Source organism: Podarcis melisellensis (genome assembly GCF_964234715.1).
Source record: "Podarcis melisellensis genome assembly, chromosome: 5".
Classification (NCBI taxonomy): Eukaryota; Metazoa; Chordata; class Lepidosauria; order Squamata; family Lacertidae; genus Podarcis; species Podarcis melisellensis.
The window spans coordinates 55,315,116-55,327,572 of NC_138537.1; the positions used below are offsets into that span (position 1 = coordinate 55,315,116).

General features: G+C 38.2%; 1 protein-coding gene across 1 annotated transcript in view; it reads right to left on the reverse strand.

The window, feature by feature from the left end:
• Positions 1-12,457, reverse strand: part of CHST15 (carbohydrate sulfotransferase 15) — a 72,152-nt gene that overhangs the window by 5,642 nt on the left and 54,053 nt on the right. Inside the window, exons 4-5 of the mRNA XM_081912769.1 lie at positions 10,166-10,303; positions 7,307-7,463 (exon numbers count right to left, since the gene is read on the reverse strand). Coding sequence (XP_081768895.1) covers positions 7,307-7,463; positions 10,166-10,303 — 295 coding nt within the window. The remainder of the gene's footprint in view (positions 1-7,306; positions 7,464-10,165; positions 10,304-12,457) is intronic.

Below are 12,457 nucleotides of genomic sequence, written 5' to 3' on the forward strand. Positions count from 1 at the left end.
TTGCTGCCTTAGGCAGCCGCCTGTTTTACTGTGCATGAAATAGTTGGCTGTGAAACTGGAAGATATGAGAAAAACAGGAAGGATGGAGCCAGCCGATTCATTAAATGCGGCACTTTGAAACATAAACATTCCCCCCCTCACTTTCCCTGCAGAAATGTGTGTGTAGAAGAAGGTTAGAGCTCACTAAAAGGTGAAGTTTGCAATTTCTGCCTTGAGTAACATCAGTGCTAGGTAATAGCGCTTGCTATCTAGGTTAGACAGGCGAGAAGGTGCCCAAGAAAGTGAGCCAAAAGGATGGCTGGCATATGCGGCTCATTTAGATGGCTCTTTCTTGCCAACACCATTTAATCACATTCTCTAGATCAGAGGTGGGGAACCTGTGGCCATCCAGATGTTGATGGGCTACCAATCATGCTGGCTAGGGCTAATGGGAGTTGTGGTTTAACAAGATCTGGAGGACTGCAGTTTCTCTATGCTTGCTGAAGATGGCAGGAAAATTAAACAGATAAAAATAAACAACATATCCATATCCACAACAATACATATCCATTCCAAAATAGAACACGAGTATGAAATTCTGTCTCAGAATTAAAATCAAATCTTATAGGAGGGCATCAGCTTTCTGTACTTACATAACCATGAAGTTACCCCCTGGAGTTTAGGATCAAGAAATAAGAATTGCAACTAAAGCTAGTCACAATTGTGATAGGGCGGAAATTACTTTAACGTCTGGGATAATCTGGACATATGGCAACCTGTGCTGGGAGTGTCATTTAAAAATAGCTCAAAAACTTCAAAAAAAATTGGGGGGGACTTAACAACTTTCCTGTCCGGATTTTCACTTTCTGAAATATGGTAACCCTAAATTGATATTACTATTATGCAATGCTAATCTTTGCACTTAAGCAAAATATTAGCTGTTATGGGTTTATCTTGATACCAAGGGACATTCCTCAAAAAACCGGGGTTCTGTCATTCATTTTTATTATAATCCACTTCAAATATGTTTCTCTCTGTGTGCTTTCTGTTGTTATCACTTCTCTGAATATTAGCAGAACTATGCCCAGCACAGTATGCTCTGTCAATGGTCTATCAGTTATATATTTTAGTGAATTGTTTTTGTTTTAAAAAAGTATATCTTAAAAGACCAATCAGATTCTTATAACCAATTTTCCCATTACAGGAAACTCATGCCTATATCTTGGTTAAGTACAATGACCTTTAGAAAGGGTCTTATCTCCTTCTCCAAACCCCTTAACTGAAATCAATCTCCTTTCTGATGACCTTTTCCTGAATAGTCTGTTTATGTATGTGTGTCACAACAGAATCCTATATATATGTCTACTCAAAATTAAGTCTCAGAGATCAGTGGGACATACTCCCAGGTAAGTATGGATTAAGATTGCAGCCTTAGTTTCTCTTGGTAGAACATTTCTCCAAAGAGGGAATGAAATTGATTTTCCCAAGAGTTGTTAGAGATACATATGTCATGTTTGTATGTCCAGATAAAATACAGTTTATGCACAAGCCTTGAGCTCTCAAAACTCCCCTCCCTCTGCATGGCCAAGAGGGGGACTTTGCAAGATTTTGCTGAACTAGGGAACCTGGTTCACATTGACTATGGTTTATTGAAGCAGTACAGCTTCAGAAACCAAGGTTACAACTTCCTATGTCTTTGAGACGTACCATGATTAGAGTTATACCACAGTCCCTGCCTTAGAGAAAAGGTTAAAACTGTTAGCTAACTAAAGGGTTTATTAAAATGAAAAGCTTAGGAAGTCCTTCTCCCAGATGCAGGGGAGAAGAGATGGGAGTGTGCAAGTCTGAAGCACACCCTACACAGTTTAGTGATTAAACTATGATACAGCAAGGGAACTCCATGTAGACAGTGGAGTGTCCACAAACTCCTTGTCAGGAGATTCTCATATTCTAATGAAATCTGTATAAGTTGTAGGATATTTCATTTATTTATTTATTTATTTATTTATTTATTTATTTATTTTGCATTGTGGGACATCTTTATAAAAACCAAATCTTTGCTGATGAGGATTTCAGCTGCTCTTGCTACTTATGGCTCACTTGATGCTGTTACCGGCTGCCATAATCTATCACAATTAAGTGTAGGTGCACATGACTGCCTCTTCATCAGAAAAGATTGCAGAGGAAATGGAACCTAGCATAAAAAGTGGAACCATTTCTTTCAATCACAGTTCCATATTTCAGTTCTATCAGCATAAATCCTTGGTTCTTGATGTGTTCCCTATGTTAACAATTTTGCGGAAGCTGTTTAATGATAGCAAAAATGAAAGGCTGAACCAGGCTTTAAATAAATGTTCACGGGTGGTCACATGGGCCTGCAGCTCTCAGCAGTGTGACTGTTCCTCTTCCCTCTGTGTTGTCATGGTACAGAAATGTGTTTTTCCACAACTAAGGAAACATGCAGCTGCATGGTAGCTGCCTGCTTGTCTCTCTAATGCCAGAAGGAAAAGAGAAGGAAAACAAAGGCATTGGAAAGGAAAAGTGAGTGAGCAGGCATGCCATAACACAACAGTCACATGAAGTGCTAGGGCAGCAGAAGAGCAACTGCAAGTTCAGCTGCCGTAGTGTTCTGTTGCATTCCTAAATTTAAGCTTTTAAATAAATTGCTGTATGAATCCCCTTGTTCATGCAGATTCTAGGAAAGGAAAATATGTGCACTGCAGCAACTGCTGGAATATTAAGGGGAATAGCACCAATGAGGAATATCTAGGCATTACCACAACCATGGCCATTGTATTCTCTTCCAGCACCCAAGATAACTCAGATTCTCTTTTGGCCAAATACTAATATCTCTGAAGATATTTTACAGCTGAGCTACGTGATCCATCATTATAGAATTCCATGGCTCAAAATGACTGGAAGTCAATTAGTTTACAGGGGGAAGCAATGCTGTATATCAGTGCACATCTTTTCTAGACATAAAACACACATTTAACTCCAGTCCAGTTTAGGACTCTTAGTTTTTCTTTCTCCATCCCTACAGCATTCCTCTAAAGAAAACCCCCAAACAATTAAATAAATAGTAACAATAATATTGATGTAACCTCCCTTAGGTTAGGATGAAACCAGCGTGTGGGTCTTTACTCTACCCATCAAATATTTACATTATGGCAAGCCATGGTTATGCCACTTGGCTGTCAGGAATAAAGAATTTACAATTCAGCAGTACATATAGGGTTAGATTTATCCCTTGGTGAGAGAAAAAGCACAATCTATTGTAATGGAAACTGTATCCATTACAAGTGGACAAAATTGGTATCTCCCAAGTTAAGGGGTATATTACGATATGAGACAGACACTAAAGCAACAGCTGGTGAATATTAGAGTCATATTGCAGAGCATTTCCAGATCATTTACCGAAGAAAGCCACTTCATCCAGCTCTCTTGCATACAATTACCATCTGTTAACATTCAGAGGCCACAAAATATATTTATCAAGTCAACAGTGCACTGTCTGCCATGCAGGGGGCCATGAGGTGACTTGGGCAATGGGGAGCACTACTGTTGACAGCTCTTATTCTATATAGTGCTGTTGATGAGAATAGAATTCTAATGAGGAAAACATTCACATCAGGCGGTAGTGTGTTTTCCCTATGACTATCTTTCAAAAAAGAAAAAAAATTAAAAGCCAATTTACATTCTGATATTTGATTTTTATATATGTGGCCATGGTGCAGGAAATGCTGATGGCACTGGAAACTGATTTACCACTTTTTCTCCCATTTTGTAAAAATGACTAATCTGGAAAGAGGCTGAGCCTATGGACACAAATCAAATGAGACAAGGCAAACAGTCTATGAGCCTGATCAGATTTTACTTCCTCCCCTACTTCCCACTGTACCTCCTTTTCACAGGGGGGAAATGAATGAACCACAAGTTCATCCATTTATTTGAATATGGCATGACTAAAAATTCTTTAGGAATTTAACGTCACAATGGGCCAGTTTAAGATTTACATCTTCCCTTGTGTGAGCTAAAGAACATGTGATCTTGCATGAATCCACAGCTCTCCCTAAGTATAAGCTGATCAGAAGCAGCATATGAACGGAACCTTTAAATAGGGATAAAAGTTATCATTTCCCTACAAAAATAATCTCATTCCTAAATTCCACAAGTTGCTATTTTCAACCAGTGGTGCAAGTAATTATAGCCTCTTTAATAGTTTTATACCCCGACTCCCCTTCTCTTTAGATGCTAATGTGTATTACTTCACAAATGTGGTAAGCTAGCCCTCCTATATATAGAGTCTCTCTTGTTCAGTCTGCTGAGTTTGACCTTCCAGCTGTGTTCTAACCAGCACCACTGTGTTAGAGATGAACAAAAATCCCCATGTTCCACTTGAAAATCATTTGAGTTTTCCAAGCATTTCCACTGAGAACATTTTATTTTCAAGTACTCGCAAAAGCCTTCAAGCTTTTGTGAATGCTTGAAAATAAAATGTTCACAAAAATCCAATGTGCCCATTGAACTCAATACAGACATGATGCCTCCATTAGTTTTAATAGACAGATTGAAGCCTGTTGGCAGATGAAGGACAAAAAGTGATAACAGCTGGGAGCAGCTCCTGCTTGAAATCATGGAGAGGTGTTATCAGTCGCTGTCACCAAGACTGAGCGGTCTGATATGTTAATGTCTCAACAGGCAGATATGAACCTGTGGCATTCTCTCAAACACCTGGCAGGAGGGCAACAAGCAGTGCACTATCTAAGAAACTTTAGGACTCTTCCTTGGGAACTGAAGCCAGCACATTAAAGCCTTGGGGAAGAGGGGAACAGAACTGATGCAGGAGACTTGCTCAAGTCACCTTAAAGAAAAGCGTATCTTTGCAGCAGCAGAATAAGCTTCTGATCCTGCAACTGTAGTATTCTCATGGCACAAAAGTAAGCAACAGTGGTATTGCAGTGGTAGGGAAGCCTGCTTGTTTCTTTTTAAATACAAAAAGGGGAGATATGTGCCATGAGACTTGTGGGAGACAACTATGTGCTCCCTTGCAACACTTTTTCTTTTCAAGGATTGCACAAATGCCTGTATAGCATTGTGGTAGGAATGGAGAAGGCATGGAAATCATAGCTGACAGAACCAAGAAAAAGAACCACAACCACAAATACAAATACACCTTAGAGTTGGGGGTCCTAAACTATGGTCCATAAACTTCACCCAGGCGGTCTGTGGATTTGCAGTTGAAGATGACATATTCATCACATTAAATACAAGTATTGATTTTTGAATTGTACTTTTATTGCTTCTTTTGTTTCACATTTTGCATTTTTATTCTATTACAATCTGAATCCTATGGCATTCAAACTGCAATACAATGAAGTACAACATATGAGAAAAAAGAGCAATAAAAATACAATTAAGAATCATATAGCATCTAGCACAGCACATTTCAATTGCTACAACAGGCAGAAAAAATAATTAAGTGATCCACCAAGACCCTGGGCAACCTTCAAGGGGTCCATGGGGTGGAGTGTGGACAGTTTGGAAACCACTGCCTTTGAGTGCATAAGCTCACATCAGAAGATGTGGCTGAGTATTACAGAAGATATTTTTCCTTACTATCCTTGCCTGGAGCCTGCAGAGCAACATATATTGCTTTCCAATATATGTTGCTAGCCTCTGCCTAAAATATACACAAAAGAAGAAAAGAACTGAGCATGCCTTTAGTAAACTGAGGAAACTTAAATATTTCCAGGAAACAAATGTTATTACTTCAAGCTAGAAATAAGCAATACTTTGACCAAAAAACCAATGGAATAACAGGTGGGGGTTGGGAACCGAATTTCAGCTGTCCTGCATTCCTCAGATGTCCAAAGTTCTTTGTAGTTTCACCTCTTTCTGCCGTAACAGTAAAAGGATGAAAGTCATGGAATCCACTCCTAATAATGATTTATATACTCAGAGGAATGGTTGTTTGAAATTTAAAGCTTTGTTCTGATTTATCCCAAACTAATTATAAAAAGCAGACCTCAGCACTAGTGGGCCTTGCCAGGATGTAAGAGCACCAAACGCCAATGCCAAGCCTGGATGTGATTACCTTAATATAATATTACTATTATCTGTCATTTTACATATGATGAGACGTCTTTTGAATATAGTTAATGAGACCTCAGCTTAACCATATCATCAAGGCTTTTTTACTTAAATCCTTAGGAAAAGACAGTGCTATATTGTTCCATAAAACTGTCTGTACCTGTTGCCATGGGTTCTTTCAGGAGGAAGAGCAGGACAGAAATGTTACGAATAAATAATAATAGAATACCATGTGACTGTTGAAATAAATCACTTTACCATTTTAAAAAGTAGAATTGGACCATGCAATACAAGGCAAACAAGTCCTTATATCTCACCAAAAACAGGGATATTAAGAAGCCGGTGGAATCCTGTGAAGAGGGTTAAAATATTTATTCCCATATTACTGCTAAGGAGTACATGTCAGCAAAGCCTGAAGAACTGTGTTTCCTTTTCTTTCACTACAACTTGGAGTGGACTCTTGACCAACGTACACACTACCTTGTGCAGGGGAGGAAAACCTGTTGACCTTTATTTCCATGCCTTATAGCAGATGGGATACATTTGCCTTTTTCACACTGAAATTGCCCTAAGCAACTGGGATCTCCACACAGTTCTCGGTTTCCATAGTTACCTGCATCTCTGCTAATGTCAACAAGATGAAAGATTATCTGTTATGGGAGTTTTACTTGTTCAATTTTACAACTCGTATCTGTTCAGATTGCATACTGTATTAACTCTTTCCCAGATCATGCTCAAGAATTAAAGGCATTCAAAGTTTCTCCAATATATGGAAATCAGGATTGAAAATGTGATTAATTAATTCAGAATGGGAAGTCAAAGCTTTGCATCAGGGCTGGGTGGAGAGGTTCAAACCTCTCTGCCCTCTGTCATACCATGTCTACTTTAAATTTTCTTTTCTGTATTGCTGTCACCAATGTTGTTGAAGTCTTGGGGGATTGCATCAGGCTACTGGGCTACAGGTAAGCCATCTCTATTCTAGAGCTTCCTAAAGAATCCATTTCTACACTAAAAACACTATAGCTTTCCAGATTGTATTAGCCATATTAAAAACAAGTTTTTTTAAAACAATGGATTCAATGACGTGGTACGAGTGTTTATGGAGTCGAGTTGCAGTGGTGAGTTATGCTGCTCTCAACTTACCAATTTTGAGGGCAGCTGTCAACCATCCATGAGAACAAATAAAAAGAATAAAATACATTTCTTTGATACTATGTAAATATTGTTTGCTAACCTTTCAACAGGATCCCTAAGCATAACAATCAGCTTTGCATTTGGCTGGAAGGCATGGATGAAGTCCTGTATTAAGAATGGAGGCTCCCCTTCTGTACTGTTGTCATAGAAGAAAATCCAAGCGTTGTTGTCCCACATTGTCGAAGCACTCGCCTCTCCTAGGAATGACAAAAAGCTGCAGATCAGTATCACTCTAGATGACTGGCTCATTCTGAGCACTGTTGTAAATGCAGAGCAGGACCAGAACATTAAATGAAATATGCTAGGTCACTTCCTATTCTTGGCTATGGCAGCCAAAAATACACTTCTTAATAGTTGAGGGAGTTGGGTATGTCTTGGGCAGAGACTGAAAGGAAATACAATTGAGATTCCTGCATTGTAGGGGGTTGGATTGCATGATCCTCGGGATCCCTTCCAACTCTACAATTCTATGATCTTCAAATATCTGAAGGGCTACCACATGGAAGAGGGGGCAAGCTTATTTTCCGCTGTTCCTGAGGGTAGGGCCCAAGCCAATGGATTCAAATTACAAGAAAGGTGATTCTGACTAATCATTAGGAAGAACTTTCTGACAGTAAGAGCTATTCAATAGTGGGACAGACAACTTGAAAGGTAATGGACGCTCTTTCAAAGGAGGTTTTTAAACAAAGGTTGGATGGCCTTCTGTCACAGATTCTTTAGCTATTATTTCTGCATTTCAGGGGGTTAGATTAGATAACCCCTTGACTTCCCATCCAACTCAGAAATTCCATGATTCTATTGTTTCATCATCTCTCTCCCCCACCCCATAGCACCACAACACGAATTAATGTTTGTGAGGAGGAATCTATATTTAACCCATGATGAATTAAATGCTGCTGCATTTATATATCAAATGAGAACAGCACATTCCAAAATATACCAATTTTTCATAGACGCTAAAAGCATACAACATATGATGAAACTGCCTACTTTCATTAAAAATGGCTCTTTAATGTCCTTAGCCAGAGATTAATGGGGAAAAATCATGTTGTGCTTTCATAAACCATTCTGGTAAATTTATCATAATAAGGATCAAAAATAAATAAACCCTGTCCAGAATGCCTGGAGCTGCAAGGGTAATGTCTTGTGTAGGGCTTCTGAAACCTCCATGGCTTCATCTGGCAATATAATTACAACCCAATAAAGATTTGATTCAGAGATGTTTTTGATTGTAAAATTACTTTCCCTGGTAAAGTTAGAGGGATGTTTATAGTTTTAATTATATCTCTCCTTTTTAATCATTTGACGTTTAATAATGTGGCTCCCTAAGAAAATCTCAGATTTTCATATTTCCTATAGATGGATTCTTGACTAAATTGTATTTTTAACAAGGTAATAAAAAAGTTCATTATAATGAGCATATTAATTCAGATGATTTCCTGTAAACTTTATTAAGAAGAGGCCATGTAAACATTTTCCTTAACAAAAGGTTCAGCTCCTTGCAAAGGCAATTGCTCAAAAAAAGTACATTAGCTGTTTGAATTAGCATTCTTTCCCTTACAAGAGACCGATAAAATAAAAAATGTAGCTTGTATGTGTCCTTGATAATAAAAGAACAGAAAGAGCACTTGAGGCACAATATTTGTTTATAGAAAGAGCAGTGAACCTGCTCATATCACAACAAAATAATGAGGCCTAATAGCATCATGATTTAAAAAGTCAGGATATGTCAATAATGTCATAATAACTTTCGTAGGTCACAACAGCTTAGACTTTCCCCAGTCTCAGTAGACAGTAGAATAAATTGGTCCCTTGAAGGAAATCCAACCTATCCCATCTCCTATGTCTAGCAAATGTTTATTGTCACTATATTTGGTTCCTTTATGTAACTAAACAGCAGCACAGCAGGCAGAAATTACAGGTGGAGATTCCTATTAACACCACATCTCCATCCCATGAAAAGTTTTATTTCCTAAATTTTCCCAAGGCATTTGTGGAGTCTGAGCAGACTTTGTTTCCGACCTGCTGATGCCACACTTGCAACTATCCTGGGCTGTCTTCCAAAAAAACAAAGTGCTGTTGCTGAATTAGGGTGACCAGATGCAAAAGAGGAAACCTGTGCCTTTAGCCTTGTGTAGAAACAGATATTTCAGGAGGTATAGCTTCTCATGCAAACTACACCACCTGAAATTGCCTCTCCTACCCAACCATTAAAGGTGCAAGGACTCTGTCCTCTTTGGCATCTGGTCAACGCTGCACTGAATGGATCCTAAGGGAAACAATAGAGCTAAAGTCCCATATACGTTATCTCATATATTCTTCCATGCCCATCAAGTTAATCAGATTACTTATTTGCTTCATATGATGTCATTTGCTGTGGTTAAATCAGTGGGACATAGTGATGGAATGCATCTAGATTTCACTAGCAAGTGAAGGTATTTTTTCCCCACAAAGTTTTTGCCTGATTCTGCATGTTTGTGTTTTTTTGTAGTTATTTTTTTATTTTAGATGGACAGCATGTTGCATTGAACACTATATTGTTGCCAAGGTGCTATAAAGTGTTATAGATAACTCAATAATATTAATGCATTTTTAAACAGCGTCTATTTACACTGAAAACAAGGTGCAGATTTATAATGCTCTTCTTTTCAGACTCAACTTTTCATTACTCGTTGAAGGCACACTTTCATGATGTTGTAAAGCTTGCATTACCCTTTTGCCAACAGAAGTTGTTCTGATAAAATGCCTTATCCACATTTTTGCTATCGTATACTTGGCTTACATTGCTAAGATACAGAGGAGATCAGTGAACTCTTATCTTAGTACAGATAACTACCGATGTTATTAAAGCAAGTCTCATACCAGCAACATAAACCCCTATAAGCAGTAGTTTCTGTACCAATAATTATCTTGTTGAAGTCTTTTGCAGTGTCCCCCTGCAACACACTCTGAATCTGATGAGCAGCCAAGTCAAACAAGTCCAGGTAATCTTCCACTGGGTAGCGATCATGAAATCCATCCCTCAGACGAATGATCCCTGAAATGCGAAAATAAATAAATAAAGTAAGCCTGGAATCTACAGTGGTATAGTAGAGATGTTTACTGCTCTGCCTTTCGGACTATTTGGTGGAAGACCCTGTTCAAATAGCATAATCATAAATAAGATACGATAGTTAGTCAATTATACTGATGGTTCAACAAGGAAGTAACATGAATAACTATTTTCTTGCATGGTAGCTGCAGCAGGAATACTGCTTGCATAGAAACAGATCTCTCAAATAACACCTGGTATTGAATTAGTGGACACATAACATTTGGGAATTTCTTGTAATGAAGTCAAAAGAACCAGGACAGAGACAAAATGGCAATATAGCAAACTGGATCTGATGTGGTTAAGTACCATAAAAAAACTTATTTTCTCCAAATTATCAACTACTGCTGTGAAATGTTCTGAAATTTAAAGAACTGATTTATTCTCAGTATATCAATCTCATTTTGTTTTTCAACTTACTTTATAAACACTGTATTCTATTATTTTTTCAAGTTCTTTTTTATTGTAAAATTAACACTAATAAAAAAATGTCCAAAACCCTAAATAAATAAGTATATGATAAAAAGAGTCAAAATGGTTGCATGATTAATTTCTACATAATCTATTCCATGTAGCAAGTTCTTTGTAGTCTACATGTACATGAACATGAATAAATTGTTTCTATTTTTTCTTTAAGCCACCTTGAGTTCCTGTCAGGGAAAAAGGCAGCACTACAAATAAATACATAATTACAATTATACATATGTGTGTATAAATACGGACATTGATAATTGTGTATTTATTTCACATGAGTGTAAATACTATTTACATCCTGGCCACATAGTAACAGAAGCCACCTTGGTGCTTGCTAGGGAAAAATCTAAATGGTGTAACCTTATGAAGAAGACCACAGGATGCCATTAAATAAGGAAGTGCTAATTAGCATGGACCTAACTGTCCAGGGGTCCTTTACCTTTAACTTTTGTATTATAGAACCTTTAACCTTTGTATTATAGAACCGTCCCAGTAACCCAGAAGCAGACAGAGCACAAGGAAGGTCCAATATAATATTTTTGGAAGATCCCTATAAAAGGAATCTCTTTCTCTTCCTAGATTATGGTTGTTCCATTAGGCAGAAAAGTGCACGAGAGCCATGAGCCAAAGAAGTCAAAGAAATGAATGAATAAGGAGATATGAATAGGTCAGAGCAAACTACAAAGACTTCAGAGCAAAGAACCGGGAAATGCAACCAAGAGAATTGTGTAAAAGGCCAACAGGATTCTGGTTTTAAACAGGTATTTATTATAATGCCAGTGTTTGTGAAGCTGCCCCAAAATATCTACGTAGGTCCTGGCACATCTAGGCCTGATGGTGAATGGACTGGCAAGGAAGTGAGTACCTGAATCATACTGAGTAGGCTGCAAACTTCACAGTGCTCCTGTACATAAGCATGGTATGGCCTGCATGCTTTGAATTAGTTTTTCATGGCCTCCTTCCTTTTGGATGCTACTGAAGCAATAGCCCAAAAGACCTTATTTGTGCTGTGCCAGGCATAGTAGGCATAAAGGCCTCTTGCTTTTAGTGTACAGCAGTGATGACATCAATATACCTCAAAAGCCCTTGGAGGTCTCTGGACAGATAAAACAAGGCATGGCACAGTGGGCAACCCAAGCTGTATCAAGCTGTATCATCATTGCATTAGAATTTAGTAGCTCCTCCCAGTTTTTATAGTGTGCTCTGTCCTGTCAGAACTCCAAATCCATAGCTAAATGCCAAATATTTGCAAAATAAGGAAGCAAGCCTACTTATAATATAACTTGGAATTCTGGGGGGAAGTGTATTTTTTTGCTATTATGTTAATGAGTTTCATATTCTTATTTTGTGTTTTTATGTTGTAAGCCACCCTGTGGTCTTCAGATGAAGGGTGGTATATAACTTTAATGAGGAAGAAGAAGCAGAAGAAGGCTGGTTTGTGAGTATCCTTCCATGCTGATACATGTAACTTGTTAGCATGCCTGTGTTCCACTCAGAGTGGTATACATAGCCTTCTCAGCCAGATGGAAAAGCCCAGAGATTCTCAGCTTTGGAGATGTACCTGCCTGGTCCTTTCAAATAATTCTAAAACAGTTGTTGTTTGCATTTGGCCTCAGAACATGGAAT